Here is a 23,229-nt window from a genome sequence, read left to right as displayed (position 1 = left end):
GTTGTAAGCTAAATAAACCCTTTCCTCCCCAAGTTGGTAGTGGTCAGAGTGTTTTGTCACAGCAATGAAGAAACAAACTAAGACAGTATTTGGTACCAGGAGTGGGGTATTGCTGTGACAGACCTGAGCTTGGTGTTTTTGGGAGGACTGTAGAAGTGTTTGAAACTTTGGACTGGAAAAGCCATTGCGTGCTCAGAGTTTGTTGCAGTGGAGCTTGGAATAGTTATGCTGAAAGAGCTGTAGATGATGGAGGCCTGGCTTGTGAAGCTTCAAAGGGAAATGGAGACTATCAGTACTTCATCTTCACAGTTTCACTCAATAGCTTATCAGGGCCTTCTCTATGCAGGGAAACCCCTGCTGCATGCTGCCTGGCCTCATAGGTTCTCTGAAAGCATGAAGGAATAACTAATGACCCCTTCACTGTTGCATCTTTCATGCCTCTAAAGCCAGCACCAGGTGAATGACACTGCCAAGTTTGACTGCAAGTTTGGGATGGACTCCGCCCTGCTTTATCCATTTTAGAAGCTTTTAGCTTCAGTGATTCCTGCAGCATTTTCCTTTTACAAGTTGGAGGCTAAACTGGGTGTGGTCTTTCCCTAGAGGCACTCTCTCCATTGTTCAAGTGCAAATCTCTAGGCCCTTCTTTAATTGCTTTATTCTCCTTATCAAAGGGAATCTCCCCTTTGGCACATGCCTTGACTTCAACACTAATCTTCCCAGTGCTCTTGTTCAATCCATCCTGTACATTCTGTATTTCTTCCTGCTCCATTTGCTCTTTTTCACTGTATAACTATATAATATTCACCATTAATAGCCATGCCATCATTTCTCAGTTATGCTGTCTTGAAATGTCCTCTGCCAGAGAAATTAGTCCTTGGCTTTCAACTTAGCCTTAGGCAAGCTTTTTTGCTGTGGGCCGAGTCCAGTCAGACTCTGCCAAAATATCCCAATTGCTGCTTAAGTTCTTATTTCCCTCTAGAACTACATTGTTCTCAGTACTACTTTCTTGCAGCTGCCTACCAGAATGGCCTGTTAAACTCTGCTTACAACAATCAACTGTTTTTCTAGCCCAGACTTCCAAAGTCTTCCACATGCCTCCAAAACCCCACATGGTCGGGTTCTTCACAGTGAACACCCCACTCTCTGGTACCAATTACCGTATTAGTCACTTTTCTGTTGCTGCGATAGAAACATTGACCAAAGCAATTTATGAAAGGAAGACTTTATTTGAGCTTATGGTTCCAGGGGAATTACAGTCCATCTTGGTGGGGAGGCATGGTGGCAGAAGTGGCTGGAGGAGGAGCAGAAGCTAAGTTCTATATCTTCAAGCAGGCACAGGAAGCAAGAGAGCAACTGGAGATCCTGCAAGGCTTAAGAACTCTCTAAGCCCACCCACAGTGATGTGCTTCCTCCAGCATAGCCACACCTTCTAAGACCTCCCAAAACAGATTCACCACTGGAGATAAAATGTTCAAATACTTGTAGTCTATGGGGGTCATTTTCACCTAAGCCACCACAACCTGTCTGAAAGACTCTGTTTCCTTGTGGTAACCCACCTTCTCTGGCTCTTAAAATCTTTCTGCTTCCTCTTCAGCAATGATCCCTAAGTCTTGGTAAGCAAAAGTTTGAAATAGGTGTCCTGGGGGCTGGAGAGATGGCCCAGTAGTTAAGAGCACTGACTGCTCTTGCAGAGGACATGGGTTCAATTCCCAGCACCCACATAGCAGCTAACAACAGTCTGTAACTCCAGTTCCAGGGGATCCCACACCCTCTTTTGACTTCCATGGGCATTGCACAACAAAAATGCACTTATACACGTGTAAGCAATACACACATACACATTAAATAAATAAATAAATAAATAAATAAATAAATACTTTTAAAAAACAAATAGGTGTTCAATTCAGGGATAAGCACTCTGCAGCCTGTTGTTCTCTGTACATTGGCCAATTGTGTTTTTCTGTGTTACTCACCATCTGCTGTATAAGGAAACTTCTGGTGAGAGTTGAGAGATATATTTATCCTGTGTGTAGAGGTTGCACTGAAGATGTGTCACTAAGGATTAAGCATCTCATAGATACTTACTCTCTGTGATTGCCTAGTTCCAGAACTCTGTAAGAGTCTCTAGTCTGACTACTCAGGTGGTCTCAGGCAGCAGAGGGATGGACACAGTGGGATTTGCATAACTCTCTATAGGTAGTCAGGTGTTCTTTGGCAGCCTCAGTGGAACAAGACAAAGATCCAAGGAGAGTCAGTGGGAGCAGAATCTAATTATATTTTTAGTAAGCTTATAAAATAGCTTCATATGTGGCTTTTTCATATATTCTTTCTATTAGTTATCTCGTTTCATACCTTCTCCAGTGCCCTACCTTCCTCTCTAGTCTTCCCTACCTGTGAATCATGTGAGCTATAATTATTGGCCTGGCCTGGTATAACCATTTATGCAGTAGTGGCATGAACGTTATGGGAGTAACCAACAACATTCTGATTTGATTTAAGATCTGCTCCTCAGGAGATAACTAATGCTTAGCACCATAAAATTGGCCAAGATCACATTTCTGGGGAGATCATAGTCCCTAGAATACCTAGTGTAGAGCCTACTAACATTGCTTTGCTATGTGGACATAGGATCAAACTGTGCTAAATATTTATCTCTATACCCATGGGTAAGTGCTGCTCTCACTTTCATCATTGAAGCTTCTTTTTGCAGTGGATGGCTCTCATTTAATCAAAGGCAGAGAATAAGGGCCATAATTAAAACATCTGTATGACCCCTCTCCAGCCCCCAAGGCTCAAATAACAATGCAGAAGAAGGGGTGAAAAGAATGTGAGAACCAAAGTTAGGAAAGAGTACTGAGAAATAGTGTCTTCTGGACATCACATAGCCAATTAACTCATGAACTCAGTGCAGCTGTGGCTGCCTGCACAAGACCTTCATGAGATTGGGTCACACAGCATTTCATCATGGAAAGAGGGAGGAGTCATGAGTCTCCATCCCTCTCTTAACTGACAATTAATGGTGGTTGGGGAAAGAGGTGTGACTTTCTTCAGTGTTGTAGCCACTGATAAGTTATTCTTGCTCCAGTAAATAAACTCTCCCATGTGCTAATGAAAGCAACCATAATTAAACTCAGTGGGTCACACATGCAATGGAGACATGGAGACACGAAAGAATGGGAAGACTTGGTAGGAAGAAGAAGAGTTTCAGTGGGAGGAGGGAAGATGAGAGACAGTGTCTGCAGAGACCAGAAAAAGGTGTCCGATTGTCTGGAATTGGAGTTACGGGTGGTTGTGAGTCACCGATGTGGGCTCTGGGAACTAAAGTTCAGTCCTCTGTAAAAGAAGCACATACTTTTAAGCCTTGAATGAGACAGCTCTATTAAACCATTGCCTTCCAAGGCTCAGGGATCATTGTGGAAGAGAGGGCAGAAGGATTGTTAGAGCCAGAGGTGGTGAATGACTACAAAGAAACAGTGTTTTCCAGGCAGCAAGGCAGTTATTCATATGAATGCACGGCAAGTGTGAAAGCATGCACAAGACCTATGTAAAGTCAAGTCAGACAGATTTCCAGCATAGGAGGGGGTGTTAGAAGCCCCAACCCTAACTAAGGATTTATTAACAATTGATAACTACTTGGAAAGGTTGAATCAGTTTTCTTTAAGGGTGTGACCTCAGGTAGTTTGACTAGACTCCCTGGGATGGACCCACACTGAAGGGCACTTGGAGAACATAAGTTGGACTTGATAGGACTTAAAAAATAATAATAAAATTGAACTGTGGTAATAACAAAGCAGTTGCTGATAGGACAGAGTGTCTGAATGTGATCAAAATATATTTTATAAAATTATCAAAAATTTGATCAAGCATAGCAATACACATTCTTAACAGCCGAGCCATCTCTCCAGCCAGTTTCTTTATTCTTGAGCCAAAACCCCTTCAGCCTGAATTCAGATAATTTTTCACAATCAAATCCTGTTTCAAAAATGCACCTTGACTTCCATGCTTCACCTTCTTGACTGCCACTTCTGTAGTTATACAACACATGTGCTTGTCCAGTGTTGGAACAACCTACTGTTTTACTCAGTTCTGTCCTTGTCCCCTATGTATCCACTGATGAGAAGGACTTCTTAAAATATATATCAAACAGTTAATCTTCCTCATAAGGAAATGGGGAGAAAGAGGGTCCCCTAGAGGTTTCTTAGTCTCATTCATAAAAGAATTTAAGAATGGACCCAAATGGAAGCTTTTACAATTTTATTAGAATCTTAAAAATCCTCAGGGCGGGAGCTGGTAATTTTGGCAGCTGCCTTGAGGAAGTGAATGGTGGGAAGAAGGAAATAAAGTCATGGAGCCATGCAGTTTTAGAGCCTTCATGGGAGGTCAGACACATGGCTGGGAGAAGGAAGCTTTAGAGAAAAAGTAAAGAAATACTACAAGATGCTAGGGGCAGCCCAAAGCCTTAAAGAAAGGATGTTTGCAAAGAAAGTCATGAAAAAAAAAGGGGGAAATTATGCCTTCCTGAAGGAAAGGCAGACAGACTTATAGAGACTGACATGACTGGCTTGTCAGGAATATCTGGAAGGTTCTGAGCTAGTTCCAGGCAGGAAAAATTCACTACCTCATTAACATAGCAGGTATACTGCCTGTCTATTTAGCATAACTTAAGGTGAATCTGCCTTTCTAGGACTGGTCCTATCACCAGGTAATTGACCAGTGAGACTGGAAGAGTAAGTCCTCCAACAGACAGACTAGGGATTTTATGAATCCTTCTCATGGCTTCATAACTTACTAATGTCACATTATATTATCCTTAATTTCTTCAAGAGTCTTCACTATTTAGTTCTGATTATTATTTCCATCTGCCCTCATGCTCTAGTACTCCTGGTCACCAGGATATAATCACATAGCTTCTTTAGATATTCTAATATTACTGATATTTTCTTTACTTTTAACCTTGATCCTGTTTGGGTATAATTGTTAGCTTTTATAATTTAATTTAAACAAATGGTTTTCTTTAGTTACTTTTGGAGTACTCCAAATTAAATCAAGCTATCATATTTATTCTTATATAGAACTCTCTTGCCTTAAAAAAAATGTAGCATTGGGGGCTGGAGAGGTGGGTCAGCGCTTAAGAACACTGGTTGTTCTTGCAGAAGACCTGGATTCGAATCCCAGTACCCACATGGCAGCTGACAACTGTCCATAACTCCAGTCCCAGGGGATCTGACAGCCTCTTCTGACCTCCACAGGCATTGCACAAAATGGGTGCATTTACCTACATGGAGGCAATACGTGCATACACATAAAATAAAATAAAAATTTTAAAAAGTAACATCATAATTTTCAATTATTTATAGGGGCAGTTGATTTACTTAATATAGATATTTTACCTAAACAAGATGTAGGAGATACTATATCCAATTAACACATATTACTGTATCCCCAGTACGTAGCATAGTTTTTACCATGCCATCAGGTCTCAAATATAGATATTTTTTCATAGCTAAATGAACAAATAGTTGTAAATTAAATTATAGAATTAGTACTATATTCAACTTAATTCTACTTTTCACTTAACAACTCTGGGAATTAGTTGGTACATGCATCTTTTCTCAGACATAGGATTCCCCCCTGGCCAATTTCTCTTCAAATATGGAGCTTGTGATTCTTGAGATCCAGAAAACTTTCCATCATTGCTTGAGATCCAGAAAACATTTTCCATCATTGCATCAACTTGAATTTGCTGTATGTGTTCTTAAATTGGCATGTATCTGTTCTCTGGTGTGCTTTAATATTGACCAATTCTTATTCCCATTTGGAATTATGCCAGGGTACCTTCTAATAATTATTTAACACCTACACATTCTGTGACTAACAAAAAGTACATCTAATAGAGTGATTTATCTAGTTATTTCTTACTAGATATTTTTTTCATGAGGACACTGAGCTTTTTATTACGGAGAATATTTTTCAGCCTAGGTATAATGGGCCAAATAGCTTTCTTCAGCTGCTCCAATGTAATTATTTCCTGCCACTAACTAAGCAAAGTGGCACATCTGTTGACTAGATGAGAAAGCCAGAATTAGACTTTCCAAAAGCCAGCACAGTGGTTTCCTCCTGGCACTCTTTTTATGTGCCTAAAGAAAGCCTTCTGCAGGGGAACAGGAAATCTGTGAACACGCCATGGGGATTCCCAATCGAATATTGTCACATTCTTTCTACCCATTTGTGAAGTGGCAGAGACTGTGAGAAGGTGCTGCAGTTATTTTCAACACCTCTAAGGCGTGAAGCATAGCTGTGTCTCTGGATTTGATATTATATAAGCTACATTTATCTTTTGATAGGCCTGAGATGTATAGGTTCCCCCAGTTAAGAGATTTAAAAGGCAACCATTTTCCAGCAGCACCACAACCAATTAAACGTAAGAAACTCAAATTTAAAGTGACTGGTGCGCTGAACTGTTTAGGTCATTACAATTATACTGTCCACTCAGCAAGGCCTCAGCTGGTCATTCATTTGAAATCATACATTCATAGAGGAGCATCACATTGTATTTGTTGGAAGGTAAGATTTTACCATCAAATACTTAACTTATATCCTTTAATATTTGCATCCTCATAATGGAATTAATGGCAATATGACCTTAGTGAGATTCATTATTGGCCATTATAATTAATTATTTTGTTGATAATTTGTCATATTGTCAATCTGGAGATACTTGAGTTTAGACCATCTAAGAACAAAGAAAGGGTTTGAAAATTGGCCATGGTAAGAAAAGAAGAAATCTCAAACAGTGAGTTCAAAACCTATTGCAAAAGAGAACTACATGAAGAAAATGCAAATTTGTTTTCCCAAAATACAGGATTCATCAGGTTTCTAGCCATCTTTGGTAGGTTTTACATTGTTCCTTGCTGATTTTAGGATAATACTGAAGCATTCCTTACTTAGCATCATATTTTATTTTTCCAAAAACTGAATTCTTGCTAAATTCTGTAATGAACATGTCTCTGTTCTAATAAAGCTTTATTCATAAAAACAGGAAATGGCTTAATTTGTTCTGCTATTACTTATTTTCTTACCTCAGTCTAATTTATTGCTCTCTGAAACACTTAGCAAATGACTTGCTTTCTAATATTTTTCTTCATAGTACAAGAAACTTCTTGATGTACAGCCAACATGTCAACAAGTAGGAAGCAATGATAAAAATGGTTGACAGGGTACTCATCTCCTGTTAATTTAACAGAAAATTCCTGTATCATCAGTCTATCTTTTCCCACATCTCATTTGCCACTCCTTCATGCCAAGAACCTGGCAATATAGTCATTCAAATGGATATATATTCACTTAGTAAAACTAGGATTTTGTTACCAAGGACACAAAGAAGGATGGACATTGAGTGAACTTTGTTCAGTCTGTGCTACACTTACCAGATACTGGTCACCTAGTTGACAAAAAGTGAAAAGTACAATTTGCCTCTGTCTCAGGGTGGTGAATTGGGAAGATAGAATGGTGGAACACATGCTTTGAGTACTGTGTCACTCATAATGTGAACTCTCTTTAAAGCTAAGGCACTTTGGGATTAGACTCATTTACTTCTTTTCTGTTTTGCTCTGTGCTGTGTCTCTAGTGATAAGAATGTTGGCTAGTGCTCCAGAGGCTTAACATTTTTAGAATAAATTAGTAAACTGCCATTGTTGTCTCTACAGATTTAGTGTTGTAAAGATCAAAACTGATTTGAGCCCACCTTTTCTGCAATTTAAAAAATATTTGATTAATATATAATACATAATTATACATGTTTGTGATATTGTGGCATGCCTTCACTTCTTTATTGAAGGGACATCATTAGCTTGTAGAAGTGACAAGAAAGCTGAAGAGTCAGACTCAGACAGGGACCAGTGTCCAATTATTACTGTAATGAGTTAGGTACAATTGTTTTCACCCTGTCCTTGAATCACTTCACTGACAGTTAAGCCCCAGGAGAGAGCATGTATTGAGTGAAATGTGACTGAATCGTCTTTCTCCCTTTGAATGGGGAGGACAGGGCACATCGTTTTACGCAGCCGCAAATGGAGTGCAGCAAGAGTTAGGATGAAATCAGTGTAGAGGAAGACACAGATATATCCATTATATATGTCCTGAATGTGACACAAACTGGAGACCTGTGAAGAGGGAACCTCAACTGAGGAATTATCCTTTACATTGGCCTGTGGGTATGCCCCTGTGGCATTTTCTTGATTTTGAATTGATGTAGGAGGGTCCTGCCCACCACTGTGAGTGGTTCCATCCCTGAGCAGGCAAGCCTGGGCTGCATAAGAATGATAGTTTAGCAAACCAGGGGAAACAAACCCCTAAGCGAGTAAGTGGTGTATGGTCTCTGCTTCTGTTCCTGCCTCCAGGTTCCTGCCTTGGCTTCCCTAGGTGCTGGGTTGTAAGCCATAATATGAAATAAACCCTTTCTTCCCCAAGATGCTTTTGGTCTTGGTGTTTATCACAGCATCAGAGAAGCAATTTGCTGACACATCAGGATCCCTTTTTCCTCATCAAATAAGAAACTAGTCCTTGAAAGACTGGTGATAGGCATCCTTTACAAGTAAGACTAAAAAGAATAAGACTTTTGTTGTTTGTTTTCCTCTATAGGACATGTATCCTGGCTTCACTGAATCACGTCTGTATTCTTAAGTCTTCCAATACACAATTTTAGAAACCAGGCAATCCTTCCCAAGCTTCATTTTCTATAAAGATCACAGTGCCAACCTGGTTGAATACTGAGCAATTGATTATAGACTCTGATAAAACACTGAAACCAGATGGATGTCACTTTTTATCTTTATAGATTTGCCAGTAAGTCTAAGCTCACTACAACTTAGGGATTTATTTTAAAACATGATTCACACTAGAGTCATATACTCTCATTAAGCAAGTTCTTGAGACATTTGGAATTGCTTTGGCACATTTATTGAAATTTTTAAAAATTATGAAACTATAATTATTGTCTGATTTGATTGCTATAAAAATTTTTATAGAACCCCCAAAATTTAATTGTGCCATGACAAATATAGGTGCCCATGCTGAGCGCCATTCAAGCTACTATGAAATATCTAATACATTAGCAAATTGTATGTACAAGGAGCCATAATGAAGTTATAGATTCTTATTAATTTAATAAGTTGGGCATTAGGATTCTTTGGTAATATTTAGATATTTAAACAATGATGGGTCTAGATTGTTAAACTTGGATTTCTTGTCCACTCTTGGAATGTGGACTTTAAGTAACAACACAGCCAGGCACAGTTGTACACACTTTTAATTCCAGCACTTGGAAAGTAGCGACACCCAGATCTCTGTGAGATCGAGGTCAGCCTGGTTAAGTTCCAGGCCAGCTAAGCGTACAGTGAGACCCTGTCACAAGCAACAATAAGAACAACAAAATTTTGAACAAGTACTTTACTTGATAAAGTTAGACTAAGAAAAATGTTCTTCATATTTTTACACTCTTTTTTTTGTGTATGTGTATTATTTTTTGAGACAGGATCTCCCTGTAGCTCCAGGTGGCCTGGAACTCACTATGTAGATCAGACTGGCCTTGAACTCACAGAGATCCACCTACCTGTGCCTTCCAAGGGGGCACAAAGGGATTAAAGGTATGCACCACCATGCCCGACTTGACATTTCACAGTCTTAGTTACATTTCTTTATATGATTTGGTGTTAGAAAAAGCATGTAACATGCCATTAGAGAATGATGAAGGAATTAAACATAGAATATGATTATGCAAAATAACACAAATTTAGAGTGCATTATTTAGGACTGATGAACTTTTATTTTTTTATACTTAGCATTCAAACCTTAACATTTTCCTTTGTACAATAATCTTTTCCTTTTGCTAATCTTTTGGTCTTACATTTTTCTTTTCACAGTGCTTTAACACATTACTGAAACTGCAAACACAACAGGTTCATGTTGACAGACTACATATTTTGAGAGCTGGGTATTTCATCATGAAACATGCCCTGTACAATCTTTGACGCTTAGAGCTCTGCCCAACACCTGGAAAACGAAGCCCTCACCTGGTATGTAAGGAGCTTCTCATCTCCACCATGACAAATCAGGAGAAATGGGCCCACCTCAGCCCCTCAGAATTTTCTCAACTTCAGAAATATGCTGAGTGTAAGTATTCATATTGAAAATATGATTAAATTTGGCATTTTTGTTAAACAAGGTATGATTGATTATAAGAACAAATCATGGATCCTGTTTATCTTGGGGACAGATGCAGGTATACCTTTTGTGTTCACAAGTAGGTCAACTTGAGTCTGCCTTTTCAGCATGAAAAAAGGGAAAAGTTGAACTAAATCAAGTAAAAAATTTAAAAGAATCTAGGATATTAAATACAAAACTAAGCTTGGAAAATACTCTACTGGTATAGAAATAAAACAAAGCAACATAAGACATTATGAACCTATCAATTCAAAGAACACCAAGAATAGGAATTCATAGACACATCGCTTCTTTATAATTGTGCCTGATTGCAATGGTGAGTTGCAGAGAAGGAGATGTGAGGAATTTAGACCAGTTTGTCCAATTAGCACTCATACAAATGGTAGACCATGATAATTCACTGTATGGCAGGAAAGTTTCGGGTAACATTCATTATGCATGTGCATTAAGATTTTATTTATAAGAAATTTGTTTTACCACGAATTTTCAAGGAATATGTCCTTTTTGATAAAGCAATTCTGGCCTATGATTTGAATAGCAGTTGGGCCCAGAAAAATAAGAAAGATAAAGAAGTCACTCATATATAGAAGGCTCTGAAAGTCTTGAAACACTCTGAGTAGAAGAACATTACACACAGAGAATATGACAGAATGGTGAGTGGAGGAAGTACCATGGTTACTGACAGGGCAAATTGACAGGAAATAGACAAGAGAGAAAGAGCCAGTAGCATGCAATAGTGAAAGGAGGAGGCCTGGAGAAACTGGTGATCATTCTGCAGAGAAGACCTGGCTTGTTGGCGCAGTGCCTCAGGCGTGAAATGAATAATGTAGGGAAAGGGCAGAAGGTTGAACACAGAAGGGGCTTCTATGAAGAATGTGAAAACATTAGTGTAAAAGAACAAATAGTAATACTTTTGGATGTTCTTATTATGATCCACATAAATAATCTGTGTTTTGAAAAGGCCACTTGCAGAACCCAGAAGTGTTCTAGAACTATGTAAACTAAGTGGCCAAGGTGTCCCACGTGAAGAAAGGAAAATAACAGTGAGAATGCACACAGTAGGTCTAAGTCCATCATTATAGTTCTATTAGAGTTCTCTCTGCTTGTCAAGATATATATCCTAACCTTGAAGGCATATATGTATACACACATACACACACACACACACACACACACACACACACACACACACACATATTTGCCTTCAAACCTATGTCCCCAAATGCTGTGCAGTGTGGATCCATCCACTGGAGCCTGGTCAGGATATCCAGTGTCACACTGGATAAAGTTTAAAGAAAACTCTCTCTCCCTTTCCCAGTAGCCACCAGTTGTCAATAGTCCCTTACCTAGGGCAGGGACCTCTTTCCCACCTCCCCCGTCCCTGTTGGTATTCTGTTTGTCTTGAGTTTATGTGAGTCTTGTGCATGCCGAAAGCACTGCTGTGGCATATAAGTAAACATTTTTGAGCATTTTTTTAAAGAAGAAAAGTCTTTCTTGGTGTTGCAAGAGATGCAAATATGGGCAGCTATGGACCCTGCCTTCAAAAGGAATTTAGAGTGCAATGAAGGCTGGAAACTGAGGGATTAATAACTATATTTAATAAAATATTTTAAGTGTAACAAGCAAAGTTTAAAAGCCTACATTGTTTAGCGGTTCAGTTGGAGTTGGAAAACATAAGCAATGCTTCATGAATAAAGCTGTGCTGGAAAACTGTGTTAAAAATATTGCGGTAAATGACATTAAACCTAGCAGAGAGTATTGTGAGAAATAATAAAAAATGAGAGCGAGAGCGAGCAAGCGGGAAAGCGAGAGAGATTGATATTCAGTATTTGAAGTATGGTTTCTACTGCCGATTGCTGCAGCTCCTACACCATCAAAAACATTTATAGGTCAAGCCATTGTGAGCCGGGAAACATCTGCACACCATAAAAATGCTTCAGTTCACAATCAATTTGTGGAAATACTTAGAGTAAGTAGATATATAAAGAAAACTGTAGCATACTGAGACTAAAATTAATAAATATTTAGTAACTAGGGAGCACAGAGCAATGATACAAATGAGAGAGCTATTGAAGTGGATTTTCTAGATGACAAATTATGGGTTAATTGTGAATGGTGTAAAAAATAATTCAGATTCCATGATCATTGCATTTGCTATTCTTTCTCAAATCATCAAGACAACATGAAAAATTCTAGATTTATTCCTCTAAATAGTTTCCTGCATATTAAGAAGCAAAGCATGTTATGAGTAGAATGCATTCCTGTGCAATAAATTACCATTGCAAAAAAGTCACTGGAAATATTTGTCACCTGAAGGTTATGAGTCACTTGCTTCCCATGATATGTGGTACATGCGGTCACCTAGTTGGACATTTAAAGATCAGATCTTTTTTTTTTTCATCTTGCAGTACCAGGTTGACAAAAGGACATTTGTATACATTGTGTCAGAAAAGTAACATCAGATTAACTTTCTTGATGTTTATTGCTTGCATATCTTTCCAAAAAGTTATTATTTTAAATGTATTAAATGAGTGATTCCCTAAAAAAATGTCATTGATCTGAAGTTAAATTTCTAGCATGTTAAGACTATACATTCAAATATTAAATAAATGTCTTATGTGCTTTGTAGAGTATGGCTGTGGAGTACTTGGACAGAACGAATGAGCTTATGGAAACCCTAAATCAGAAAAACTAAATCAAATTTGAGTCTAGAGATTACTACAAAGATCATTCTCGTTCCTTATCTGATTGTAGACTGTCTCCACATTGCTGAAATAGACCCTGTAACTATGATGGCTTTCTTCACTTCCTGCCTCTCTTTTAATGAGTCAAGGATGTATAGAGTGGTACTGAGATGGCCTTTCTGGTTAGGCAGCCAGCAGTACAAGTGTGTTGAAATTCATTTCCATATCTGAATTTGAGTAAGTTTATTAATCTCTCTATATTTCATTTTCTGTAGTTATAAAACACTGAAAATAATAAATGTGATTTAATCATTTTAAGTATTAAATTGAATAAACTCTGTACGTGAAGTAAGAAAAACGTCTGGCAACTTGTTACTGGTATACCAGTTTATGATTGCTACATTAATAGACAGGGAGTAAGTGTGTCTTATTGGCTGTTTGAACATATTTTTGATAATCGTGTAGAAAAGCTCCACATTTTGGAGCATGAAGATCTAGTGTCTTTTCCCTGCTATGAAACTAGGTCTTGCTCACCAGGTAGAAACTTCTGGTGCTATTGGCAGCCTAAGTTCTGTGTTGTCCCCACACATGCTGAAGGCAGCTAATGTGGACCTGCTGTGGCTGACTGCAGCATGCTGTGACCAGACTCCTGTTTGGGGTTTCAGGCTGAGTCACTCCACAGGAAGCGTTTTCACTGAGATGTAGGAGGGGAGTCCAATTTCCTTCTCCATTCTTTATATAAAGTCATCTGGACTGTTGTTATAAGATAAAAAGCTCTCACTCCTGCTGTGTCCTGAATGGAGCTTATCTCATTATTGGTCTGTCAGAGCTCCCTGCTGTGGTTCATGGCTCAGCAAAGGGTTAAGAAATTTCAAGTTTTGTCCCAAATAGCAATATATTCTAACTGTATCATACCAAATAATTCATTCTCTGCCCACATATTGTCATTTTGGAGTAGCCTTTTGTTCGCTGTATAGATGTATGTTATATTGCATGTAAATTATTTTTGAAAAATATTGTGTTATTAAGGGAGGAAACATTCATAAACTTGATACTGCTTATAGCAACTGGCATTGTAGACCCTTGCAAAATTATGGTGAATTGAGGACCAAGATGCCTTATGTTTGGATCCAGGCTACAATTTCTTCAAGTGGAAAGAAGCAGTCACACTGACTCAGGGAAAGAATATTAGCTTTGCAGGCAAACTATTTTTGTTTTGTTTTGTTTATGAGACAGGGTTTCATGTAGCCAAGGCTGGCCTCAAACTCCTTATTTAGCCAAGAATAAGAACTTCTGATCTGCCTACCCCACCTCCTGAGTGCTTGGATTTCAGGAATGTGCTACACTGGTCAGTTTATGATGTTCTAGAGATAGAACATAAGGCTTCATCTGTGGCAGGCAAGTACTCTACCAGATGGAATATATAACCAGTCCCCAAATGAATATTTGATTGTAATAACTCCAAGTCTTCTCTTTAACTTACGAGGGAAACTTTAACTAAATGCAATGGGTTCATCTCTTGGCAAGTACAAAGCCGAAATAAGCACAGCTGACACAAAATCATAGAGAAAGATTTATTACCTAAAGTGGCCTGAGATAGCATGGGAGTTGCTTTTCAAGCAGTGGCTTCCCAAAGAAAGGAATCCCATGGGGATGTTGCTCAGGGAGCCTATATAGAGGAGCTCATCCATTCCTAAACATGCTCAGTTTAAGGCCAAAGAGATGAACCTAATGCTGGAATGCTTCTGGACATGTTTAGTTTTCATGATAAGGTTTTACCTAAAAATAAAGAAAAGACTACTTGGAAGGTACATTAACACAGAAGTCTGCCTCATGTCTCCCGTAGGTGCCTGCATCACTTAGTGGCTAACAGTATGGCCTTAGGAACCCAGGTAGAGTTTAATGTGCAGACAAAATATTTGAGCAAAACATGAGAATAAAAGGAGGATTTATTTTGACTCAGTTTTAGGCCAGTTAGAAGAGAAAGGTGTGTAGGGCACAACAGATCATACCATGACAGCCAAGGAGAGAGAGAGAGAGAGAGAGAGAGAGAGAGAATTGGAATCAAATACATTTGCGCATTTGCCTAATAGTTTAATAACTGCTAATTTGGTGCAGAGATTGTGTGTAATTGTGATAAGAATTTCATCTCAGCTTTTCTCAGGGAGAGGGGAGGAGAGAGAAAGGGAAGAGATGAGATGAAAAGAGAGGAGAGGAAAGAGAGGAGATAGAGAGGAAGAAGACGTAGACAGATGAGGAGGAGGAAGGGAAGAGCGTGGAAGAGAGGAGAAAAGATGAGAATGCCTACATAGCAGTTATCTCCTTTTCCTCCATTTAACCTGGCCACCAGTCTATGGAATGGTGCTACTAGTCTGCCTTTCAGTACAATCAAGCTCACAAGGTTTATTAACCACAGCAAGGCTGCAGTAAGTACCTGGGTTTCAGCTCTCTCAACTGTGAAATACAGAATTTCACCTCAGAATATTGTTTACTACAGGATTTAATGAAGTAACCATCATCATCATCATTATAAATAATTGATTTTCACCACTCTATCATAAACAATTTACCTCTTTGAAACCTTACAATAATCCTGAGAGGAAGGTAGCACACCTCCCCCACCTCCCGGGAAATAAATCTTTCTGCCAGATTAGCTGGCCTGGGTCCTTGACAGGATAAGTGACAACAAAGGTTGAAACAATAATAATTCCTTCATGTTTCTTATGAGGATTGACACGTCAATAAATAACTTATAAATAATGTTTCCCCAAATAGGGCAATTTAGAATCCATTAGTCCCAGTCACGTCCTGCAATTTGTCTTCTTTTGCATGCAAGGCAGGGTGAAGAAGCACAGTTGCCAATTAGAGTTCTGGCCTCATTGCTACCAGGATCTAAGGTCTGTTTGTGTTTGCTTCTTCTCTACCAAAAGCCCAGGAGGCATAGGTTTGTGAAAGGGAGTGGATTTATTCAAGGTCATCCCTGAGGGAAATAGTTAAATCTTCATTGTCAAGGGCTCAGGGGACACAGGAAGTTAGAGTAAGGTAGGAAATATCTATGAGGGGTGAGGTTCTCTCTCTTTTTTTTGTTCCTTCAGAGTGGCATCTTGATCTTGAAAGTTGACCCAGATCTTCACCTTTTGGAAGACTATCTGCGTTTTCTTCTCAGACACTTTACTTTCTGCACATCAGCTCATATGAATGTGAGGAGAAGATGGAGTATTACAGAAAGTCTCTTTCTAAAAGGAAAAATCTTTACAAGATCAGAAAAAAATACTGTTACTAGAGGCATAAATAGTAGTCCCCTCCTGTTCTTTTCCATTTCCCACAACAAATCTTTCATTCTATTTCTGTGCTTGTTTGAATGAGAATGTCCTTCATAGACTCCAAATATTTGGACATTTTGTCCACAGTTGGTGGTACTCTTTCTGGAGGTCTTAGAAGGTGTGGTCATGCTAGAGGAAGCACGTCATTGGGGGCAGGCTTAGAGAGTTTTTAAGACTTGCTGGATCTCCAGTTGCTCTCGGCTTCCTGTGCCTGTTTCACAGCCACATCTGCCATGATGGACTCTTGGGTCTTTGGAACTATAACCTAAATAAACTCTTCCTTTTATTAGTTCCCTTGGTTATAGTGTTTCTATCACAACCACAGAAAAGTAACTAATACAGTAATTGGGACCAGAAGTGGAGTTTGGAACTTTGGACTGGAAAAGCTTGGTGCTTGGTGCTGTGGAGCTTGGAAAAGCTATACTGAAAGAGTTGTGGATGATGAAGGCTTGGCTTGTGAAGCTTCAAAGGGAAGTGGGAACTCTCAGGTTGTTTGTGTGATATCCTGAATTGAGAATCTGGATTCTGGTCAGCTAGGGCTGAAGAACCAGCTGTGTTTAAGAAGAGATCAGAATCACAGAAGTTAAACCTTTGTTTTACCAGAACAATTGATGTTCATTAGCTGGGGTTGAAAACTCAGCTGTAAGTAACAAGAGACCAGCATCACTGTGGCAAAATTTTCTGGAAAGTATTTGCTCAGCATCAGCACACAGAAGCTATCGTCTATAGGGGGCCTGAAACTCCATCTCAAGCTGTAAGCAGGACTTGGTCTCTTGTATGGTTCTGGTGTTGAAAGTGTAAAAGGGTCACAAAGACGAGTTGAGGCTTGGTACCCTGAGAAGCCAAGAAAGGCCACTGGTGAAAGTACAGCCCCGATTGCAGTGAAGACCCCAGGATTGAAAGTTGAGGCTTGGTACCCTGAGAAGCCAAGAAAGGCCACTGGTGAAAGTACAAACCCCGATTGCAGTGAAGACCCCAGGATTGAAGGGGTTATGGAGAGAATCTGAGGCTTTGCACCCTGAAGGGCCAGGAGAGATCATTGGTGAAGGTGCAGCCTCAGTTTCAGTAGAGACCCCAGCAGATTTGAGATGCCAGGACCATGGGATGACTACCAAGGGCAACAGCATGTGTGGAATGGAGCTGGCCTGGGCCTGAAAGAAGGGCTGTGTGAGCTGTGGATGGCAGAGTCAGAGAAGTGGAGCTACCAAAACTCTTTGGAGCCCAGAAGATCCTGAGTGAATCCCAGATGTCCAGCCTTGAGCTACGTTGCTGGACATAGGTTTTGCTTAGGTGTGCCCAAGTCTTCCTTTTGAAATAAGACAGTACTTGTTTGGATTTACAGGAGCCCACAGTTAAGAGACTTTTAAAAGAGACTGTGAATTTTTAAGTGTTTGGATTTTTAATGACCATGGGACTTTCAAGGTTGTACTATCCAATGTTGTAATGTTGTAACATCATATCTTGGGGGCAAGAAATGGGAAGGTTGTGGTTTAATAGTGATGTGCTTGTGTGTCAAATTGACAAGGGGTTAATTGTGGTAGGTAGCTTTAGTTGTTAAGTTGACACACCTGAGTAGAGGGAGCATCAATTGAGGAATTTCCTTCATTGGACTGGCCTGTGGCCATGTCTATGGGTTATTTTTATTTTTTTTTTTTTTTTTTTGATTTTTGAATGATATGGGATAGCCTAGCCCACTGTGGGTAGTGCCACAACCTAGGCAGGTTGTTCTGTAATTGTATAAGAGAGCAGGTTGAACATGGGCCAAGAGAGTAAGCCAATAAACAGCATTCCTCCATAACCTTTGCTTCATAACCTTTGGGCTCTCTCATGATGAACTGTGACCCAGGAGATGTGGGATAAAATAAACCCTTTCCTCCCCAAGTTGATATTGGTCAGTGTTTTGTCACAGCAATGGAGAAACAAACTACAACAGTTTCCATGCTATCTGGGCCAGCAACTCTGTTCTAGCTGCTTAGTGCTGAGTTGGGATAAAATGAAGCTGGGATTTTGTAATGAAAAGTCTTGGCAGGATGAGGCATGTATAAGTCTAGACAGCAACTGAAGACAGACCAGAAATATCTTCCTTTCTCAGAAACACAGCAGTGGTCCTCCCTAGGTTAGTTAAGTGAACCAAAAGAAGGGCTTCAATTCAGTAAAAAGAATAAAGAGTAGAGTGAGGCAGGGGGAAACTAGGGACAATTTCCAATGAATCTCTGCTATACCAGCATGTATAATGGGTCTCCCATGCCAGAGTACTGGAATGAGTTCTTGGTGAATCTCAGGGATGTTCTGCCTAATGTGGAGGCAGACTTTATTATTCTCACACTCTCATTCTTTGTCTTCCCAAAGTCTCTCTTTATTCCTTTATTATATATGGATGACAAGTGAAGCTCAGTGGTAACGAGCTTGTATAACATGTTCAAGGTCCTGAGTTTAATTCCCCAAACCACAAAAAGTGATCAAAGACAAAAAGAACAGGAGGACGAGAAACAAAAGCAAGTAAGAGGAGAAGGAGGAAGAGGAGGAGGCGAATGAAGAGGAGGAGGAGGAGGAGGAGAGGGGAGGAGGGGCAAAATGAAATAAAACTGGTGTCTAATAGGGAAGAGAAAGTAATGAGAATTAAAAAATGAAGCATTTTAATAAAAACATCATTTCTCTTTTTAAGGGATTTACTCCTCGGAGTTGAAGAGTTGGCTCAGCAGTTAAGAGCACTGGCTGCTCTTACAGAGGACCAGGGTTCAGTTCCCAGCACCCATATGGCAGCTAAAGACCATTTGTAACTCCAGGTCCAGGTTCAGGGGATCTGATGCCATCTTCTGACTCTCTGAGCATTGCACAACATGGGTGCACTTGCGTACGTGCAGGCAATACACTTATACACACAAAATAAAAATAATAAATAAAACATTTGAAAAAGGAAATTTACTCTTCTCAAGAAACTCTTCCCTCTGACATGGAGACCTAAATGTGTTCTTAAAATATATTTTGTGCTTTAACATACAAGAAAAAAGGAAAGAAAGAAACCTGACCCCTCCACTCTGTGTGTGTGTGTGTGTGTGTGTGTGCGCGTGCGTGCGCGCGTGTGTATACCCATGCTTGTGTGTATATTTAATTCATTGTTAAACAAATGAGATCCCATACTAACCCTCTTTCTAATTTGTCATGCTGAGATTTGCTTTTACTTCTGTCTTATGCCCTCTGTTAGATTGGCTCTATTTTGGGAGGACAAGCCACTTACTGGTAATTACTCTCTTTGTACAAGGGGAAAGGATCCATGGCCCAGTGCCAGTTAGCACACTGTCTGAGAACACATAATTTGGTGTCAGTTAAAACTAGGTTTGAGCTCTATTGCTGTGATGTGTATCTTACTAGGATCACACAAGTGCTGAATATTAAGTGTGAAAATATATCTAAAGTATACTGCAGTCAAGGACTTTATTACAATTAGCATCATAGTGGTGATTACTGAGGTAGTTTAATTCTTGAGAACTTATTTTTCTCTTTTGACTCGTGCTTTCTGACTTATAATACTTGTGGTGTTTTAGTTTTACCTTCACAACTGGCCTGAAATTTACATCTGAAGCCCTATTTTAGATGCATCACTCATTTCTGACCTTATTTCTTCTGATTCACATCTATTAACTTGCCAGCTCTTGACTCTAATGCAGATTATATTTCTGGAATGTATGTTGGCAGCGTAATCGCTCTTGTCTCATCTCTGACTCTGCTGGATATTTGTTGAACTTCTTCAAACTCAATTTCCTGTTGATTTGATTGTCTTTTGTTTACATGTTCTTATTCTTTCAGTACTTAAATCTTACATTAATAAAAAGAAAGGTAGTAATTACATATATCTAACTTTCCATTTTGTTCTGCTTCATAGACATGAAATTTTTAATGAATTTTTAGCATTTATTTCTTTAAAAATTTCACTGTCAAAAATTAGTTTTATGTAGATTTATGGTCCAATAGACTATTCCTAAAGTATGACTTCTGTGGAATATTGGTGAAATTGAGTCACATTATTCTTAATTGAACAGCCCACAGAATCTCAGGGTGTTAACAAAACAAAACTTAATTTCTTGCTCATATGGCATTTTTGGTCTGAGTGAGAATAGAGTTTAATATCACTATGTACCTAAGTAAGCCATCATGTGAAGGAACAGCTATCAACTTCAGAAATTTTTAGTTGCTGTGGCAGAGAAAGAACACGAGAAAAGTATTATGATGAGGTTGCTGGCTCTGAGATCACCTCTCTAGTACAGACAGGCTTATATGTCTTTGGCCCAAGTTCTTCATTTAACTATGCCTAACTTCTAGTATATGGGAAAATGCATTGGTCCTGCTTTCCCAGGGTATGAAAAGCTGACAAATCTGGTGAAAACTGTTACTGTAACCAGTATCACAAGAGCAAAATGTAGCCTACTGTTTAGAGTATTAGGCAAGTCATATCTCTTCAAATTCACATTCTTTTATATGTAAAACAGTAATAATCCCTATGTAGAAACAATAACTCTTTTGTTAGTAATATCAGTACAACTTCTAAGGCTTATATAGTCTAATTATTTGCATCCTCAATTCATTTGTACTTTAAACGTTGCTATTCTTAGACATTTCTATGATTGCCACATTATGTGTTGTTGCAAGAAGTACAATAGGGAAAGAAAGTGCATATACAGGTAGAGGAACTTGATTTTCTTCCTTCATCATGTATTTCAGGAACAATATTAGTGGCATCTTTTATTCTTAGACTGTGTGCTTTGCTCTGGAAGTATAGAGACAGATCATGTGATACTTCTATACAGAGCAAGAAGTGTATTAGCAAATGATGATAAAATAATGAACTAGATCCTCTGAATGTTATATATTCAAGATGAATAGATCCAATCTTTTATATGTATTCAAGATTCTTAAAATATAAGACAATGGTATTTCAACTTTAATCGAAACTGTTGCATAGAGATGATAGAAGCAGAGAATCTGTAGTTTTCAGAACATACCCATAAGCATGAAGGAATGCTACACACCAGTGAAGAACTTGAAGTGCCTGTTGATGTATATACATGTCTTTGAATAGTGTGCATGTGTATACATGGCCATGTAGCTAAGTCCTGAAGGTAAAGGGGAAGAATTCAGTCACAGTCACAAAGGTGAATCCGTGAATATGTTTAGGAAAAGGTTGTCTATCAATATTGGTAGACATTGAGGATACTTAATTTAGAGATGGTAAAATGATATCAATTTCATTGGCAATGAAATATTCACAATGTCTGAAAGAGGGACTACAAATCAAAGAATCTATTTTACTGATATAGTCTGTTAAGTATGCAGGGTTATGTGAAGGTTAAGACATTATGACAGAGAGACAAGCAGATTTTAGAGAGAGAATCTGGAGGAAAATGAACAAAATATAATCTCCAATTGAATATGAGCTCTAAGGATGAGGGATGGGGTATTTTTGCTAGCACACCTAAATCAGTGTGATTCATTCAACACCAGAATGGAATACAAAAGAGAACAGGTTTAAAGCCCAAGTACAGAGTTTTGATTTTGTACAATGGAACCACAGGATTCCATAGAGTTTCATACTGAGGTCTAAATTAGGTATTTTGAAACACAAGTCTGAAGTTTAAGAAAAAATTCAGACTCAGTGAGTGGTTATCAAATCGAGGGCATATAAGATGGCCTAGTGGAAGCTCACTGAGATGGGGAGAAGGAAGGGGAGAGAACAGTAGGGGACACTGGATGTATGACAGAGCTGGAAGCAAGACACTCATGAAAACAAGCGGGAGGTGGTAGCTGGAAGAAAGTAGGCCATGGGGGAGTGAATGATATCTACCCAGAGACAGAAGCATTTTCATAATGTGAAGTCTAGCAGGACCTGTTGGCCCATACCTACAATCTCAACACTCAGGAGGGTGACGCAGAAGGATAACTGCAAATATAAGACCAGTCTAGTTTACAGAGGAGGTTCCAGGCCATTTAGGGTTACACAATGTGACTCTGACTCAAAAAAGAAAGAAAGCAAGGAAGGAAGGAAAAGAATAAGAAAGAAGGAAAGAAAGGGGGGAGGAAGGGAGGGAGGGAGGGAAAGAAAGAAAGAAAAGAAAGAAAGAAAGAAAGAAAGAGAGAGAAAGAAAGAAAACTAAGCTCTAAGTCAAGATAACCAAAATGTATTCAGATTCTATAAGATTTAGAGTTTCAAGGGGATTTGAAGTTTTTATTTATGTATTCTAGTATAGTGGGTACAGCAAGATGAATGGGAAAGAGACCGAAGGAGAATGTGTATGAGCTACTTTGTAAAATGAAATGAAGTGAGAAGATTGTGCATAGCTCAAGTGTGTAAGGTAAATACAAGAATTTTATTCTACATAAGAGAAATACATGTAGATGAGCAATGGGAAAAACTGTGGTAGTTGGCCTTTAGCATGTTAAAACCTTTCTAAACTTTAATGTTCTCTGCTGTGTAATTAAGGAAATAATGAAGACCATCTCCAAGACTGTTGTAAAATGCAAATGAAATATTATATATGGAATTGCTTTGAAAACAGCATTCTACCAGAGTAAGTTAATTATCACTTTTATTGTTATTAAAAGAGTGTTCTGAGTTTTCTTTCTACTATCTTTTCTTTCCCTGTAGTTCAGTATCTCTGCTTCTCCCAAGCACATATTTCTATTTTTATTATTTGTTGACGATTGTACTTTGCATCTATGAGACACTGTGATAAATGTACTCCTGCTCAAAGCAACCCTCATTTCCTCTTAGAACACAGTTTATCTGCAAATCTTTATCTGCCTTCTTTAAAACCTTTCCTAGGTATCTGAAAAAGCAAGGATTATTTTTCATCCCTCAAACTAGATTTTATAAGGATAAATGCTGTCAAGTTTGGAGGCCTTGAGATTTTTGCCCCACTGATGATGTAATAAGTTAGCCTACTGCAGACTCCTGCCTACTAGGTGTGGAGCTCCTGAATCAGTGGTAAAGGACTTAATTAATCATG

General features: G+C 38.9%; 1 protein-coding gene across 6 annotated transcripts in view; it reads left to right on the top strand.

Moving 5' to 3' along the window:
- The window catches only part of Dgkb (diacylglycerol kinase beta), a 772,948-nt gene that overhangs the window by 84,987 nt on the left and 664,732 nt on the right, over positions 1–23,229 (top strand). For all 6 annotated transcript variants that reach the window (XM_008828356.3, XM_017796961.2, XM_008828359.3 and 3 more), the window contains exon 2: positions 9,921–10,170. In XM_008828356.3, the coding sequence (XP_008826578.1) occupies positions 10,101–10,170 (70 nt within the window). In that variant the 5' untranslated portion in view covers positions 9,921–10,100. The remainder of the gene's footprint in view (positions 1–9,920; positions 10,171–23,229) is intronic.

Source organism: Nannospalax galili, unplaced genomic scaffold, assembly GCF_000622305.1.
Source record: "Nannospalax galili isolate Female #2095 unplaced genomic scaffold, S.galili_v1.0 scaffold452, whole genome shotgun sequence".
Lineage (NCBI taxonomy): Eukaryota > Metazoa > Chordata > Mammalia > Rodentia > Spalacidae > Nannospalax > Nannospalax galili.
Note: the sequence above shows the minus strand (reverse complement) of the source record. Positions and strands in the feature narration are given on the sequence as shown.